The sequence below is a fragment of the Rattus norvegicus genome, chromosome 5 (assembly GCF_021556685.1).
Source record: "Rattus norvegicus strain SHRSP/BbbUtx chromosome 5, alternate assembly SHRSP_T2T, whole genome shotgun sequence".
In the NCBI taxonomy this organism is placed as follows: domain Eukaryota; kingdom Metazoa; phylum Chordata; class Mammalia; order Rodentia; family Muridae; genus Rattus; species Rattus norvegicus.
Window position 1 is genome coordinate 109,623,943 of NC_141538.1, and position 19,539 is coordinate 109,643,481.

The 19,539-nt window shown below is 40.7% G+C and overlaps 1 protein-coding gene across 2 annotated transcripts in view; it reads left to right on the forward strand.

Annotated features, from left to right (window-relative positions):
* Mtap (methylthioadenosine phosphorylase) overlaps positions 1–4,086 on the forward strand; it is a 46,213-nt gene extending 42,127 nt beyond the window's left edge. For both annotated transcript variants that reach the window (NM_001394049.1, XM_087548081.1), the window contains 1 exon segment: positions 223–4,086. In NM_001394049.1, the coding sequence (NP_001380978.1) occupies positions 223–261 (39 nt within the window). In that variant the 3' untranslated portion in view covers positions 262–4,086.
* The last annotated feature ends 15,453 nt before the right edge of the window (positions 4,087–19,539 follow it).

Here is a 19,539-nt window from a genome sequence, read left to right on the forward strand (position 1 = left end):
CCATGAGCCATTTCGCCTGTCCTAATTAGTGTTTTTTACATTTTGATTAACATGGGAACTGTCTGAAGAGTTTTGATAAATGTGTCCCATGAGTCCTTCCTGTAACCCACAGCCTCTCAAGGGTTATTTTGCTTTGTTTTCATTTCTCAACTTTGTTGTTGTCCTTGTTGCTGCTGCTGCTGCTACTGCCCCTGTCATCCCTGCTTACTTTCTTCCTTTCAGAACATGGCCCAGTCTTCTGTTTTACCACCAAGACATTAAAACAGCATGGCTGACATAAGTAGACTTTCTACTTCTATTCTTTGGGGGATTTGCTTAAACAAAAATGGGAAAGATGTGCAGCCTTCATGCCTTTGCCTGGAAAGAAAGAGAGCTACTGCTGGAGACTCAGCCAAGACCCCGACTCCTCCAGGACCCAGAAAGAAAGCAGACAGCCTGCCGAAGTGTAAGGGAACAAAGTCCGAGAGCACATCTGTCTCCGTTCCTCCCTATGAAACTGACAGCAAGGAAGACTGGTGAGAACATCCTCTTCCCTACACTGCTAAGGAACCAATATGAGCCCGAGATGGGACTGTATGGTTGTAAACTGGTGCCATGTTTCTGGTACCTAGGTATTCTAGGAGTTTCTCTTGAAGTTATGGGAGATTCATTCAAAGAATCATGTGTAAAGGAGATTACCTGTCATAGTAAAATAATCAAAACTATCTGAATATCAAAAAGATTAGGCGTGCTGTGTTTCTGTTATACTTAGGCTGTGGAGCAATCAAATGGGAATCATGTTTTCTTACAAAGAAACGATCAGTCTTTCTCTACTTTTTTTTTTTTTTAAGTATAATCAAATAGTAAAGTTGTAAAAGTTTAAACGGACTTAGAGAACTTTGAAACTCTTTTGATGGTGAAACAAAGACAACCATGTTATAAATGCACTGTGTATGTGGTTCAAGATATACAAGCCAAACAACCTTCTTCCCCAAAATAAAGAAATAAAAAGAAGTGCTGTGTGAGGAGCTTATATCTTTGCTTAAGAAAGATTCTGAGTCACCACCCAGGTACAACGATTGTAACTGAGATAGCCAAGGCTGGTGTTTAATGCTAAAATGTACAGAAAGTCAGACTGCTTCAAGGATTAAGCTAGTGTGACGCATTACAGGGTACCGGGTATTTTTTTTAAATTACCATTTGTTTCTACTCCTTTCTTTACAGTTGACACATAACTCAGTTGGCAGTGTTTGTGTCTTCACATTACTGTTGTTACAGGCGCCCTGCAGCCCTTGTAAACAGTCTGTGAAGTCAGTGTGCTTGTGTCTGAAATTGACTTCACGACAATAAGCTGTTGGTTGTAAGCATAAATGAACTGTTTGCTCCAGTATTAATGTTGAGGCCCTGGGTAAGTGCAAGTGTAACTTCCGGCCCATGTTACAATGCTTCTGGCGCTGGCTGTTAGCAGTTCATGGAGACTCCGTGAGTCCTGACCAGGGCTTTTGGTTGGTTTTATTCACTGCACTGCAAGCAGTTCTTTCCTTTACCCTTGGTAGTCACTGTGTAATAGGCATCTGTTTTGTTGCCTTTAGAAAATGCTGCTTTCTTCAACATGGAGAATGATTTTCTTCAGTGGCCTTTCTAGCATCGTTATGTGCAAGCTTCTTTTTCCTTAATCCTTCATTAAGATGAAATATGCATATGATAACTGACTCTGGTACAACATGACACTGTCCGTTCCATCCACTTTCCACTCTTCTGACAAATGAGATCTCATCTCGTGTCCCTTCCACGTGCTTTATTCATTCATTTGTTGATAGACAGGTAGACTGATGCCATCGTGTAGCTGTTCTGAGTAGTGTTCCAATAAACACGAGTTTGCAGACTTCTCAGATGACCAGATTGTACTTCTGCGTTTGTGTTGGGTCTTGGCTCTTGTTAGTATAGAAACTCTACTTTGAGAATTATTATCTAAACCATTTGTCTGGTTGTTCTTTAGATAGATTCCAGACCTCAGACCTAGTCAAAGGCATCACTTGGTCCATGGTACTTTTTTTTTTTACAACTTTGTATTGGTTCTAATTGATTGAATTTCACATCATGCACACCAATCCACTCATTCGCCCCTCCCCTCATGCCCACCTTCCACCCTTGCAACCTCCCCTGCCAACAGAAAAAAAAAAAATCTCGTTGTAGAAGATGTAATATGCTGCATCCCACAGTCCCACAATATACTCTTTTGTTTATGTTTCTTGGCTTGCAAATGTTCATTGCATTGAGTTCTTGGTCTGGTATAAGGCTGCTACACTACCAATACTGGAACTTCGCTGGGACTCTTCATATATCCTGTTGTTGTCTTGTGCAATGGAGATCCTGTAGTTTTGGATCTGTACGACCAACCCCTTCACTCTAGCAGCTCATCTATGGGGTACATGTTGAAGTGTACCAATTCAAAGCCATGGATCTGAGCCTGAGAGGTCTGAGCTGGTCAGCCCACCAGCCCTCCCACACTACCGGGATAAGTTCTTCCCTGTGCCAGCTGACCCATCCAATGCTCCAGCAAAAGGCTGGTCATCTTTGGCTAGCTCCCTGAGTCATCTTGGGCTCTCTCCAGCCTGGGGCCAATGGTCGAAGGCAGGGTTCTTCTAGTCTCCAGCTTGTTCCCTACCCTGGGAGCCTGTCAAGGCCTGCACAGTACCAGACTAGTGGTCATCTCTGGCTAGCTCCCTTAGCTCCCTGTCCAGGGGACCTCCTGGCACTGGATTAGTGGTGGACTCAGGCTTGCTTTTTTTTCAGGAGAGGTTAGATTACTAATCATTCAGATGTTCATAAGTCAGAACACTGAGCAAAGCAATAGCTTCTCCTCCACCTACTGACTCACACGTGCACAACAGCCACACCCGCAATGCCTCTAGGAGCAGGTCCAGTGTACTTTTGTTTTAACTATTTTTGGCTCTTTATTAATCAGCACATAAATACGCTTCGTTTCTCCTTTTCAATATGTATGTGTGGTGCTGAGTATCAAACTCAAAGCCTTGTGCGTGCCATGCTAACACTGTACCATGGAGCTAGACTTGTTGGCTTCTATTAAAATTCTTTATTGTCTAGTCTCTTTGACTTGCTTTAGAATAAAATCCTTTCTTAGTTTTTCTTTTTTTTTTTCCTGCCTTAGTGTATATAAAATACCTTTGTTGCTGTGAGAAAGTACCTTGACAAAAGCAACAAAAGGAAATATGAGTTTATTTTGCTTCACAGTTCAAGAGTGCAGTCCAGAGCTTGAGGCAGCTGCTCACATTGCATCTACAATGAAGAAGTGGACAATGATGAATGCTTGTGCTCAGCTCACATTATCATTTTTATACAGTCCAGGGTCCCAGCATAGGGAATGGTGCCACCCATATTGGGTCCACTCAAGTTGGGTCTTCCCACTTTAAAAAACCTATTCAACATAATCCTTAACAGGCATGCCCAGAGTTCATGTCCTGGGTGACTCTAGAGCTTATCCAGAGTTGACAACTGACATTAAGCGTATCATTCTCCATTCTCTTGCTCAGGTTGACCAGTACCACCTCCTTTCCCTTGATCTAATCCACTCACTATCTGACAGCCTGTTCTCTGTACTTGCCAAGCACTTTATTCTATTGTTACACTGTTGCAATCGCCTATTTCATTTTTCATTGGCATGTGGTTGTATTTAGTACCCCCAGGTTCTTTACATAGTAACTGACACAGAAGAACTGTCTGTACTTCCTAAATAAGTCGGCAAGTCTATGAGTCTTTAGCCTATTCATATTTCAGCCATCTTTCCATTTCCAGCTGGAATCACTGGTACCATAGAACCTTGTTAGTCAAGCCCAAAGTAAATAGTCCACTCTGGGTATGTTCAGGCCACCTAGAGTCTGTTACCAAGGACCATTTGTCATAATGTACAACATAAAGCTGCCTCCCAACTAGCTAGTAAACTGGAAAAATGTAAAATCTAGAAAAGAAAATGGCTTATGTGTTAGTTATTTAATAAAAATCCAGTGAGTTATTTAATGTATTGCCTGATTTAAATTTTATGCCTAGTAATATTTTTTCTGCAATAAATTTTTCTTTGTCTTTAAACTATGGTGTTCATAACTCTTTAATTATATTTCAAATTTTTTTAAAAAAGAAAAATCCTACTTGCTAGAGGCCATACTTGTCTTGGGTCCTCATAGTTACTTATTAAAATGAAATTAATGTATATATACATATTTATACATGATGCATACATACACACACACACACACACACTTTACAGTTATTTTGTGTGTGTTCAGAGGTCAGGGAACAACTGTAACTCAGTTCTCTCCTACCATGTGGATTCTGGGCATCACACTTGGGTGGTCAGACATCAAGAGTCCTTATCCACTAACTCATCTCACTGGCCCTTTACTTGTATCTTATACTTCATTATAGTGACTAGCCCTTTGGTACAGGGAAGGTCTCTACCTTCAAACTCTCACTCTAATTCATAAACTTTACTCTTTTTTTTTTGTTGTTGTTTTTGTTTTCTTTTTCTCATGAGCCAGGTCTTGGGTCATTTTTTAAGAAATAATCTTGTTTGTTTTTTTTTATTTGGGGAGTGTTTTGTTTGATACCTTTTGGACAACAAGCTAAAGGAAAAGGCAAACTGTTACACAACAGCTATCAAAAGCTGCCCTGTGCAGTATACAATGAGCACTAACCTTTTTTTTTTCTGTCACTCTTACATATTTGAAGATAAGGAATGAGTAGGAACTGTTACTGTAGATCAGAGCTGCTCAGCAGGTCCTACATCTGATGGCCAACTTCAGAGGCAGTGCAGGGTCTGCCTGCATCTCAATAACAATTAGGTTCATGACAAAGATGATGGTAGATATTTCAGCAGGCCCTTCACCCCAGAGTCCATCCATAGACTATTTCAGTGGAGAGGCATAGAGCCCCATAGACCTCTCATGAATTCATGATTGACTGTTGGTGGGCAGTCTTCTACAGGTTCATAGCTGCCATACTGTGACTGCCTTGACTATGCCATGCCTAGAACACAGCATTTCACAGACACTCCTTGCCTTTCAGTTTTTACCTTTTCCTGACTCCTCTTTTCCAAAGATCCCTGAGCCTTAGAGATGGTGATGTGTGATATAAATGTTCAGTTTAGGACTAAGCATTGAACTGTCAATTATTTTCATCTCCTTGAGCCTGGCTCCAATAGATCTAAACTCATGGTCAAATTGATGTCCTGGGTAAACTCAGTCAACCCAAAGCATAAAAGAAACCACAGTGTTTGAAGGAGAATTACAGAATGGAGCAGAAGGTGGAGAGAGGCAGATTAGAGAGGGAGATTGGAGAGATTGGTGGGGATAGATTACAATAACCAGCATATATGTGTATGAAATTACCAACAAATTCAAAAAGGGTTAAAAAACTTTCTTAAAGATAATGGTGCCCAACATTCGCATGTTCCTATAAGGGAAGGACTGTTCCTTAACCAAGTGAGTGTGTTGGTAGCTTAGTGTTGCTAGAGCCCTATTTTTTTTTTCAATTTCTCTCTTGTCAACTTAGCCAAACTAAAGGATAAAGGGTAATAAGAATATACTTGTATCCATAAAGAACAAACTGAGACTAATGCTTCTTAGATTTTGAGTTGACCCCAAAGAAAAACACCATAAAATTATTCAATTATCTTGACAGCTACTTACTGCTTTATGCTATTTGCAGTATTATAGTTCAGAGAATCTCCCCACCCCCCACCAGAGCCTTCAGTTCCCAACCACACTGGGAGCAGAGCCCAACACTGGACCCAATCAATCGCACACAGTCCACACTTCAGGTGCAGCTCCACTCCCCAGGTATTCTGTCACATCCAGGATCACAGACTCTCAGGAAGGACAGGCTCTAGACTGGGAAGCCAGATAACACCAAAGATAACCAGAAGGTGAGAGGCAAAGGTAAGAACATAAGCAACAAAAACCAATTTGACTTGGCAACATCAGAACCAGTTCTCCCACCACAGCAAGTCCTGGATACCCCAACACACCTTTAAAGCAAGATTCAGATCTAAACTCTCATTTCATGAAGACCATAGAGGAATTAAGGAAGGACAAAACTCCCTTAAAGAAATACAGGAGAACACAGTCAAACAGGTGAAGGAATTGAACAAAACCACCCAGGATCTAAAAATGGAAATAGAATCATTAAAGAAAACTTAAAGGGAGACAGCCCTGGGGATGGAAAACCTAGGAAAGAGAACAGGAGTCACAGATGCAAGCATCACCAACAGAACACAAGAGAAGAGGGAATCTGGGGAGCAGAAAATAGAATAGAAGACATCAACACAAGAGTCAAGGAAAAAGGAAAAAGCTCATTCAAGAAATCCCTGACACAATGAAAAGACCCAACCTGAGAATAATATGTATAAAAGACAATGAAGATTCCCAACTCAAAGGGCCAGCAAACATCTTCAGCAAAATTATAGAAAACTTTTCTATAACCTAAAAAAAGAAATGCCCGTTAACACACAAGAAACTTACAGAACGCCAAACAGATGGGACCAGAAAAGAAATTCCTCTCATCACATAATAATTAAAACACCAAATGCACAGAACAAAGAAAGAATATTGAAAGGAAAAATATCAAATAACATAAAGGCAGACCTATCAGAATTACACCAGACTTCTCAACAGAGACTCTAAAAGCCAGATCTGGGCAGATGCCATACAGACCCTAAGAGAACACAAATGCCAGCCTAGGCTACTATACCCAGGAAATGCTCAATTACCTTAGATGGAGAAACCAAGGTATTCCAAGAAAAAAACAAATTTAAACAATATCTTTCGACATATAGAATGAAAAGTCCAACACAAGGAGAGAAACTACACCCAAGAAAAAGCAAGAAATTAATCTTCTCACAACTAACCCATAAGAAGAGAAACATATAAGCATAATTCCACCTCTAACAACAAAAATGACAGGAAGCAACAATCATTGGTCCCATCTAATATCTCTCACCATCAATAGACTCAATTCCCTAATAAAAAGACATATAGACTAACAGACTGGATAGGTAAACAGATCCATCATTTTGTTGCATACAGGAAACACCTCTCAGTGTCAGACATTACCTCAAAGTAAGAGTGTGGAAAAAACGTTTCCAAGCAAATGGTCCCAAGAAACAAGCTGAAGTAACCATTCAATCAATATCCAACAAAATAGACTTTCAACCAAAAGTTATCAAAAAAGATGGGGAAGGACACTACATACACATCAAAGGGAAAATCCACCAAGATGAACTCTCAATTCTGAACATCTATGCCCCAAATGCAAGGGCACCCAAATTTGTAAAAGAAATGTTACTAAAGCTCAAAGCAGACACTGCACCTCACACAATAATAGTAGATTTCCACACCCCACTCTTACCAATGGACAGATCATGGAAACAGAAACTAAACTGAGACACAGTGAAACTAAAAGAAGTAATGAACCAAATGGATTTAACATATCTATAGAGCATTTCATCCTAAAAACAAAAGATATACCTTCTTCTCAGCACCTCATGGCATCTTCTCAAAAATGAACCATATACCGGGACACAAAACAAGCCTCAGCAGATCCAAGAATATTGAATTAATCCCATGTATTCTACTGGACCACCATGGACAAAGGCTGGCCTTCAATAGCAACAAAAACAGCCCACATACATGTGGAAGCCAAACAACTATCTACTCAGTGATAACTTGGTCAGGGAAGAAATAAAGAAATTAAAGACTTCTTAGAATTTAATGAAAATGAAGGCACAACATATCCAAACTTATTGTACACCATGAAAGAGCAAGGCATTTTTGTTTGTTTATGCATGTAAGGTATTTTGTTATGACAGCCCAAACACGAATTCTGCAGCCAACAAAAGAGGTGCATGTCAGTTGACAGTTAAAACTGAAGAGCCATGGAGACCAAGACCGCAGTGTTAGTTTTCATAGTTCACAGAATTCAACAAGGAACTGAAAAGGAGGCTGCGGTTTCTTTTTTTATTATTTTTATTTATTTTTTATTAACTTGAGTATTTCTTATTTGCATTTCGAGTGTTATTCCCTTTCCCCGTTTCCGGGCAAACATCCCCCTAACCCATCTCCCTCCCCTTCTATATGGGCTTCCCCTCCCCATCCTCCCCCCATTGCCGCCCTCCCCCCAACAATCACGTTCACTGGGGGTTCAGTCTTAGCAGGACCAAGGGCTTCCCCTTCCACTGGTGATCTTACTAGAATATTCATTGCTACCTATGAGGTCAGAGTCCAGGGTCAATCCATGTATAGTCTTTAGGTGAGGCTGCGGTTTCTTAAGTATTTTGCTGCAGTGCTCTTATTTCCCTCCCCTAGAATTAAAAAAAAGAAAAAGAAAAACATGAATAATCAAAAAGTTTGATATAATTTCATGTGGACAAAAAAAAAGAGAAAAGTGTGTCAGTGTTCTCAAGCTAACCTCGGTTTTATGAATAGTTCAGTCTGCAAAGCTTCACATCCAAATGTGATGATGCGTTTGTTAGTTGCCCTCTCTGTCAACCTCGAGCCCTAAAAATACCAGGATTCCAAAGCTAAAGCAGTAATAGGAAGGTCAATTTCAGATACTTTTAAAATTTTAAAGAACTCCTTGGCAAATCCCAACTGTGCTGCTCAACTTGACACAGAGCCAGATATTGGGGAAGAGAGAAAGACTTCAATTGAGAAAATACACCCATAGGACAGGCCTGGAGGCAGGTATTTGGGAGATTTTCTTGATTGCCGATTGATGTGGGAAGACCCAACCCACATGTCTTAGTTAAGCTTTTATTGCTGTGAAGAGATACCATGACCAAGGTAATTTATATTGGGACAACATTTAATTGAGGCTGGATTACAGGTTCAGAGGTTCAGTCCATTATTATCATGGAGGGAAGCAAGAGGAGCCAAGAGTTCTACATCTTGTTCTGAAGGCAAACAGGAAAGACTGGATTCCAGACAGCTAGGAGAAGGGTTCAAAGCCCACCTCCACAGTGACACACTTCCTCCAACAAGGCCATACCTCTTAATGTTGCCACTCCCTGGACCAAGCATATTCACACCACCTCACCACTGAGATGGTTCATCCTGGGTGACTTGTCTAAGGTAGAGATTCAAGCCAGTACGCAGCACTCCCTTGAGCTCTTCCTTCCCTGCCTTGACTTCCCTCAGTAACGGAGTTAGTTGTAACAAAATAATAAACCCTTTTCTCCCCAAGTTGCTTTTGGTCATAGTTTTATCACAGCAATAAAAGAGTAATGGAGACACTAATTCATTATCCAATTTGTTACAATTCTTTGTTTTGGGGGAAGGGAGGCATGAACCATGGAGCACATGTGAAAGTCAGGACAACTTTCATGAATGGATTTTCTTTCTACCATGTGGATCCCAGGGATTGAACTCAGGCTGCCAGACTGAGACATCTTGCCACCTCTCATCACCCTATTTCAAAAATTATCACCTCACATCTCCTATAATCCCACCTACTTCCCACTTCCCATATTAATTTGAGGAAATTTATATGTTGTGTCTCTGAGGATTTCAATGCTATCTCTAAAGGATACATTTTAGTCATAGTAACACTACCATAGAAATGTGAATAAAAATGCCTTAGTCTCAGCAAATAGTAACTATGCAAAAATCCAATTGTCTTAGAAATGCCAATTTTACTCATTGTTTATTTGAAGCCAGATCCAAAGAAGGGCACATTCTTGTAATACCAGCTGAAGCTGGACTTGAATTCAAAGCCTGCTTGGCCTACATATTTTGAGTTCAACTTGAACTACATGGAGAGACCCTGTCTCAAAACAACACATGACAGAAAACCCAATTTAAGGACTGGGCATGTGGATGTCGATCAACAATAATATTGCTTGAGTGGCATTCCCAAAATCCTGAATTCAATACCCAGCACCCCCTAAATCTAATTAAATCTCACAAATTTCAATTAGACGACATGTGTTTCATGATTTTATCAATCTAGATTCTTCCTTTATATCCTTGAAGTTTATGTGTTGAAAAAAAACCATAGTTTTATGAAGTCTACCTTTTATTACTACATCCTTAAAATGTATTTTTACATGTTCCTCTGTTGTCTTGTAATGCCCAATAGAGGCATGATCAGTCTTTTATAGGCTAACTCCATTTAAACTCTTTATTATTTTGTGGGTTTTTTTATTTTTGTTTTGTTTTAAGACAGAGTCTCTTTATGTATCCCCAACTGGCATGGAACTTGCTGTATAGACCAAGCTTAGCCTACTTCTGTCTGCCTAATACTGATAGCAAAGGCCGGCTCCCCCACAGCCATCTTAAATTATTTATATGTACATACTTTAGGTACTACACTAATAAGTTCCCATGTGGAGTTTTTCCAAAGTTCTTTGGTGTTAATTATACCTCCTGATATCCCTGGAGTTGATGGCCAGTGAGGTACCATACACCCCCAAAATCACAGGCATTGCCTATGCTTTTCTGAAGAACTGGATGACAAAATTCTGTTGCTAAAGATGCTACACACTTGAGTCATAAATAGACAACAATAGAATCGATCTGGGACTGACTAACCCAGAAGTTTCACCCGTGGTGGCTAGCTTTCAAAGGTCAAGAAGGGCTCTGTACACTGCCAGAGGAGGAAAGAAATCACCAATCTTGTCCAGCCATGAACCCTACCAACTAGGATAATGTCTGGCCTGGCAAGGATGTGTGGCATAAACATCACAGAAGCAGCTAACTGCCCATCATGACTGGATTTAAAGCCTAAGCCACAAGACAAAACCATACCTAGTAAAGAGATGCCAACTCCTTTAAGTTCAGACTCCATTTTAGAGAGCTTGGCCTAAGTTTGAACTCAGGTAAACTAACAGGCCGTTACCTAGCATTGGTTTCCTAGTTGCCACACAACAAAACCCAAGCCTAGTTACAGTCTCTAAGCTAATCTCCAACAAGACCAGCATTTCCAGGTTAAACCCCTCAACAAGACCAGTGTCTCCAGGTTATTTCCCTAACAGACCTGCACCCCCAGGTTACAAACCCACCCCTTGCCTAATGGCCACCAGTGCAGAGGGGAGCAGAATTTAAGTTTATGATATAACTCGCAGCACCAGCCCATTATGTTAAAGGCCACAGTAGCTTTCCAATTAGATGCTTGCACACATACTCCCTGATTGCTGCTAACTATAAAGCCTTGCTCCAATAGATATGATTCCCCACCACCAAAATAATCCCCGGTGACAGCAGTGCATTGGAGGGGGGGGGGAGCTTGAATAGAATAAAGACCCTGCTGTGAGTTGCATCTGATCGGCTCCTGTCTGTTTAGGGAGGACCACTAACTAACATTTCCTTGGCACTACAGTTCCATTGTCAGGGCCATGAACCTGTGGGTAGTCAATTTTTAGGCCCTAAAGAGAATTTACTATCACTCTTTTTAGTGGACAAACTATTAGTTAAACTTACTGGTATACCTCTAGCTTAGTCATCTCTCGGCCCTCATCACAGAAGCTTCTTGCAATAGGTGGTAGTTAGCAGAGACTCACAACAGGTCCCGGTGTAGAGAATAGACTGGAGTGCTTGGTCCTAAATGGTACATCTATAATACACATGCCCTGTGCCTTTGCAATGCACACACACACACACACACACACACACACACACACACACACACAGAGAGAGAGAGAGAGAGAGAGAGAGAGAGAGAGAAACAGAGACAGACAGAGAGAGAGAAACAGACAGAGACAGAAACAGAGAGAGAGAGAGACAGAGACAGAGAGAGACAGAGAGAGAGACAGAGAGAGAGAGACAGAGAGAGAGAGACAGAGAGAGAGAGAGACAGAGAGAGAGAGACAGAGAGAGAGAGAGAGCTTTAATCCTCAGAACATGGTGTTTGCAGCAAACTGCTCCCATATTCCTGAACTGTGTTGATTATATTTGGCTGCAGAGTAAAGCCTCATGTTTCTTTTGACATAATAGAGGCCAGTTGACACTGAGACAATGTGTTCAGAAAGAGATCATTTCTTAAGATCCCTATATTCAGCAAATCTGCCTTGTGAAAATGAAAAATATTCTCATGTAATAATGGAAATTTTATTGCTTCCGGAGCCTGCTCAGAAGACATTTTTTTAAATTTTTTATTAGATATATTTCTTTACTTACATTTCAAATGCTATTCCCCTCCCCTGTTTCCTGTCCATAAGCCCCCATTCCCTCCCCTCCTACATATGGCTATTTCCCCCATACATCCCCCCTACTGCCCCCCATATTCTCCTGCACTGGGGGTCCAACCTTGGCAGGACCAAGGGCTTTCTCTTCCACTGGTGCCCCAACAAGGCTATTTATTCTCTGCTACATATGCAGTTGGAGCCCTGGGTCATCAGAAGACATTTTAAAAAAGAATATCCTCAGGTTGAAAGTCAGTGACCTAGAAAGTAATTCACCCCTACCCTCCACTAAAGAACGCCGGCAAAGATGATCATTTAATTTAAAGCAGCATAAAATTCCACCAACTTAAAATTAACAGCAGGAAAGTATGATCCCTAAAATGTACTGTTCCAGTTGTACCATTTGTTTCCCTATAAAACTCACGTCCATGCTGAAGATTTGTCGACCAGTTGGCTGTTGAGAACTTCATGACTGGACAATTGAGGTGTTATAGATGTTATCAGATGGTGCCTGAAAAGTAGAGACTCCCTGCTTCCTAGGACCTGCCCACTGATGTACCTACCAATCTGTTTACTAAAGGCCTTGACATAAGACATTTGTAAGGGACCCTGAGATTCCACCTTACAGCAATCAGATTGGCTAAGACCAAAAGCTCAGGCGAAAGCACATGTTGGTGAGAACGTGGAGAGAGGCACACTTCCATTGCTGATGGGATTGCAAATTGGAGCAACCATTCTGAAAATCAATCTGGAGATTCCTCAAAAAAATTGGAAATAGATCTACCTGAAGATCCAGCTATACCACTCTTGGGCATATACCCAAAAGATGCCCCACCATGCCACAGAAGTTCCACTATGTTCATAGCAGCCTTATTTTTGATTCCAGAAGCTGGAAACAACCCAAATGTTCCACAATAGAAGACTGGATGCAGAAAATGTGGTTCACTTACACAATGGAATACTGCTCAGCTAGTAAGAACGAGGACATCATGGGTTTTGCAGGCAAATGAATGGAGCTAGGAAATATCATCCTGAATGAGGTATCTCAAACTCCAAAGGACATGCATGGTATTGGTATGTACTCACTAATAAGTGGACATTAGCCAAAAAAAATTACAGACTACTCAAGATGCTGTCCACAAAACTCAAAAGGTCAGCAAGCTGAGGGGCCCAGTGAGAATGATTCAGTTCCACTTAAAACAATCACAAGGGGAGAGGGAGGGAAGGATCTGTGAGGGAAAGGAGACAGGGAGGGGAAGAGGGAAACATGATCTGGTATTGGGTGGAGGAACAGGACTGAAGCCCTGAGGGCCAGCAGAAAGAATGGAAAAGGGCAACCTCGGGAGGTAGGAGATACGAGAACCCTCCAGAGTGTACCAGAGATCTGGGAGGTGAGAGACTCTCAAGACTCAAAGGGACGAACCTTAGATGAAATACTTTACAGTGGGGAGAGGGAACTTGTAGAGTCCACCTCCAGTAGAAAGGCAGGACATCAAGTGAAGGGATGGGGTTGCTATCCCACAGTCAAAAACTCTGACCCATAATTGTTCCTGTCTGAAAGAACTACAGGGATAAAAATGGAGAAGAGCCTGAGGGAAATGAGATGCAGTGACCAGCCCAAAGTGGGATCCATCTCAGGGGGAGGCTCCAAGGCCTGGCACTATTGTTAATGCTATGGTGTGCTTACAAACAGGAGCCTACCATGACTGCCCTCCAAAAGACCCAACAAGCAGCTGAGAGTCAAATGCAGATATTTGCACATAACCAATGGACAGAAGCTGGTAACCCCTGTGGTTGAATTAGGAAAAAGCTGGAAGAAGCTAAAGAGAAAAGTGACCCCATAGGAAGACCAGCAGTCTCAACTAACCTGGACCCCCAGGATTGCTCTGACACTGAGCCACCAACCAGGCAGCATACACCAGCTGATATGAGGCCACCAACACATAGACAGCAGAGGACTACCAGGTCTTGACTCAGTGAGAGAAGGTGCACCTAGCCCTCAAGAGACTTAAGGTCCCAGGGAGTGGGGAGGTCTGGTGGTGTGGGGGTGTGGGAGTGTGGGTGTGGGAGTGTGGGGTATGGGGGTGTGGGGGTATGGACATCCTCTTGGAGACAGGGATGGGAGGGGGAGGTATAGGATGTGAAACAGTCAGAGAGCAGACCCAGAGATGGATAAAGACTAGACTGTAAAAATACATTAAAAAAATAAAAAACAAAGAAAGAAAAGACTTTTGTCCTGATACTATGAAAGTTTGTGTATCTTCTTGTACAGCTGAGACACGGCATTCAAGGCAACCAGAATCCATGTGCCCAGGCCACGGTATTCTCAGTCATTTGCCTTAGTCTTACTCGTGTGGAAGACCTGTGCTTGGTATCAAGGGATTCAACATATACAATAATGACAGGAATCAGAAAACGACAAAGAGTGACACAAGAGTAATGTTTGCCTGTTTTGTTTGGTTGGCTTTTCACCTACCCAGGTGTGACACCGCCCATAGTAGGCTAGGCCCTCCCCTGTTATCCAAGGAAATGACCCACAGATCTGCCTAGAAGTCAATCTGATAGAGGCAGTTTCTCAATTGAGGTGCCCTTTTCCCAAATGACCTTATCTTGTGTCAAGCTGACCAAATATTAGCCAGCACATGAACAAAATGGGAGAGGAGTGATAGAGAATAGAAGGGATATGGGAAGGAACTGGAAACAGGAAGAACAACGAAGTCCAACTAGAGCAACAACATGCAATTTAATCATGTCAAACCACCAATCAACAGGTGGTTGCTGTCAAGCTGTATGGAGAAAAAAAGGTAAGATTAAACTTAAATACAGTGTTATTCTTACTGGTGACCTGAAAATCTCCCCAGTTTTGAAGAAGGCAGCTCAAGGTCAGTGATGCCTCCCCGCTAAAGTGACTTATCCAAGAATGAGGCAGAAACCAGAAGGATAGAAGAGTAAATTTTTTTTTAAATTCTTTGTTGCTGTTTAAAACTCTTTTTTTTTTTTGGTTTTTTTTTTTTTTTTTTTTTTTTTGGTTCTTGTTTTTTTTTTCGGAGTTGGGGACCGAACCCAGGGCCTTGCGCTTCCTAGGCAAGCGCTCTGCCACTGAGCCAAATCCCCAACCCCGAAGAGTAAAATTTTAATAAAGTAGCATTAGAAAAATACACACTAGAGAGTCAAGGTGGGCACACCAGAAAAGCACCAAGAATTGATGTGTGAGCCTTCTTTTGAGGTGGACATAATAACTGCGTTTGGTCCAGGGTCATGTGAGCTTCGCACCAAAAGCTACCTCCTTGGGACAACTGAGGAAGAAATTAAGTGCATTCTAGTACTGAAGGCTAGATACTTTGCAACTCTAGTGCTTTGCAGCCAGATACAGGCCTCTCTGTGTAGTTCTAAACCCAGGATGGATGCTTGAGATAAAAGAGAGAGCTGGCCAGGACGCGGGAAGGTGGTTCAGCAGTTGAAGTCTACAAGATGGGGATGAGAGTTGGGATTCTCAGATATTTTATAACCCAAATATTATAATGAATGCAGGGTGGACATGCTAGCCTGTAATTGCAGCCTGGGAAGGAGGGGGAAAGGTCCCTAGAGAAAGATGGCTGGTACAGCTAACCATGTCATTGAGGTCTGGGTTTCATTGAAAGATTCTGACTGAAGTAGTCAGGAAGATGTGCCATTGAGGGCGATTCTGAACCTCACACATGGTGTCTGCATGCACAAGAAAACTCACATACATACACAAAATATGGGAAACTATGATCACTAACTACATGTTTAGCAGGGGATTGCCTTTTAGATATTAGGACCTTGAACCTGGAAGGAATAGCTAATGACATTTGCCATCATTCGCTCACCCTTTCACTTTATAGGCAGGTTAAAAGTCCCTGCTGTTGGTCCATCTTCAGCGTAGTAAGCACAGACTGTGTGCTGCCCTTCTGGTTGTCTGTTTGCTTGCTTGTTTGTTGTTTGTTTTCTAAGAAGTGACAAGCGGTTTGATGGTTGCTAAAGTTTAGCATTTGGAAGTTTTAACTTGATCCTTCAAGAATCTGCCTCACAATCCAATTCCCTAATGTTTTACCTATCCCGATATTATGGTTTGTGCCTGAAATGTCCCTTACAGGCTAGTGTTCTGCAGTCTTGCTCCAGTCTGTGCTATTGTTTAAAGGCTGTGGAGTCTGGCTGATGGACGTCACCGTTGGAAGATCTACTCCTTCTTCTAGGCTGCTGTATATTCCATGACCCATTTCAAACTCACAGCCTCAGATGGAGGCCCTTGCCCTGCCTACACCATGTAGACGGCCTCGATCTACAAACCAAAAGGACCCTTTCTTTTCTTAGTCATTTCTGTTAGGCATTTAGCCACAGCAATGCAGAAGTAATACGTGCTATCTACAGGAAACATGCTTTAGATTAAAAACACAAGTTTTAACTGAGGGCATATAAAGATGTATTATACAATTATATATTATGTAAATATCAACTACCAGAAATGTGGAGTGGCTATATTGTCAGTAGTGGGGAACATTGAAAAAATATAACTAGAAACAATTAGCAACATTTTATTTTAATTTTTTATGTGCATGCCTATTTTGCCTGCATGTGTGTGTTTGAGCCATGTAGATATCCACAGGTGAGGATGTAAGATCCCATGAAAATGGAGTTGGGAGTGGTTATAAATCACCATTGGTCCCTAGGAACCAAATCTGGGTCTTCTGTAAGCTGATATGAGGCCCCCAACACATATACAGCAGAGGACTGCCAGGTCTTGACTCAGTGAGAGAAGGTGCTCTCCACTGCTGAGCCATTTTTCTAGCCCTTGGGAACATCTTATAATAATAAAATTGTCAAGCTAAGAGGAATAGATAACAACTATAAATATATGTGTACCCAATAAGAAATCATAAAAATACCTGGTAAAAACGGACAGAAATGACAGGAGAAATAAGGAAAGCATAAAGGTTGGAACTTCAATATTCCACTTTCAATAATAAATACAATGTGCAATTAGCCAGAATGTAAGTCATGAAAGAAAAGAATTTAAAAATTATAAAACCACAATATATATTTGGTTAATAGAGATCTTATTATGTGTAATAAGATCAGAGTGCACATTCTCAAATATACAAAGACACGAGGACCAGAGACTACAAAACAAAGCTTAATAAATTTAAATTATACAGGAAAGACCTTAAGTGTTAAAGGGGTAAAATGAGTGTAAGAGCACATGGGAGAACTAGAAATCAATAACAGAAGGGAAAGTTTTTAACTTATAAATATGTACAAATTACCACACTTTTAAATAACCACTAGGTCAAAGAAGAAATCAAATGAGAAGTGTGTGGTTTGAATGAGAACCTGTATGTATTTGGACACTTGGTCCCCATTTGGTAGTACTGTCTGGCGAGATGGTGAAAGGCTATGTGCTTTTCCTCCAAGGTCAAGTAAAAGATAAAGAAAATGGGTCTCATCATTTCTGTCCAACACAACACCGAATCCTAATTGCAAGAGAAATTAAGAAAGAGGAAGAAATAAAAAGCATCAACATTGAAAAATAAGTAAATCTTTTTATTCCTATACACAATGGTTTGTATATAGAGAAAATTCTACAGAATGTCCCAAAGAACAGTTAGAACTAATCAAGTCCATCAAGATTGTAGGATTAACATCTATGTATACAAATACCAACATTACCATGCTTGCACTAAATAATCCAAAATGAAATTATGAAAAATTCATTTAAAATAAGTAGTATCAAATATAATAATGTTATTGGAAATGAAACAGTGCAAAACTAAGAATATGCTGCCTACTGGAAAACAAATAAGAACATTGCTGAAATAAATTAAAGAATATACAAATAAAATAGAAGATACCTGTGTTCTTAGATTGGAAGATTTAATATTGTGAAGATGTCAATACTATGCAAAATGACCTACAAATTTAAGAATTCTCTATCAAAATTTCAACAACATTTTTAAAATATGTATTTATTTATGTATTTATGTATCTATTTGTTTATTTATTTATTGACTTATTGACTTTACATTCCTCTCACTGCTCCCCTCCCAGTCACTTCCTCCTCACAGTCCTTCCCCCATCTCCTCTTCCCTTCTCTAAGGTGGTGCAGGCCCCCTGGGTACCCCTCCACCCTGGTATATCCAGTCTCCTACTTAGGTGCGCATCCTCTAACTCTGAGGCCAGACAAGACAGCCCAGTTAGAAGAATATATCCCATTTACAGGCAACAACTTTTGAGATAGCCCTTAACAGGATTTTTTTAAACAGAAACAGAAAATTCACCCTGAAATTCAATATCTCAGAGAACTTGAAATAGGAAAAAAAATCTTGAAATGCTAGGAGAATATGATTGAAAAATTAATTTGTCATGTCTCAATATTATACATATGTGTATGTATATTTCAGACATTCATGTACTTCAAAACATATTCTAATGCTACAGAAATAAAGACATCATAGTGATGCATAAATGATCTTTAACAAGGGTGTCAATACCATTCCAAAATCTCTTCAATAAATGATATTGAAAAAATGGATTTCGCGCTCAACATGATAAAATTGGACCCTTATACCATAAACAAAAATGAATTCAAGTAATCCCTGTAATATCGCTCTATAACAGGGGACAACACCCCTTCCAGAGACTGTAAGTTATCAAACAGGAAGGCCACTGCCAAGTATGAGTAGTCTTTTCTCATATACCTTCCCCCTACCAAACCTTGTAGGCTCTCGCCCTTGTTCTTAGTTACTCTCTGGAACCTGATGATAAGACCATAATGCTGAAGACATTACATACTTGAACCACAGAATTTTGGAAACCTAGCTGGCACGAGTCTGGAAACCTCACCTCTCTAACTGTCTTTCATGATGTTAGAAGACTCTATGCTCACTACTAGAGAAGAAAAGAAATCAAGACTTTCCTAGTTGTGAAAACTGTGAACTATGATAAAGCTTAGACCACTGGTACAATAGAGACATGAATATTAAGGGACTAACCAACCACTTTCTAGTTGAACTTAAAGCCACTTCACAGGACAGAACTCACACTTGGGACTGTTAACCAGCTGGGTCTAGCCCCTGTAACTGGCAAAGGGAGCATGCAATATCATTATTCTGCTAAATGGATGCGATAATGAACTGTCCTTTAGATTAGCGCGACTCTCAACTTTCATCAGAGAAGCTTCTTTTTTGAAGCAAGGTGTAATTAATACAGAGACCCAGAACTGGTCAATATGCAGTAAGAGACTACAGTATGCTCATCTTTAAATGGGACTATATCATACTCCTCCCACCAAGACTCAGGAATCATCATGGCACAGGAGAGACAGAAAGAGTATAAGAGCCAGCGGTAACAGA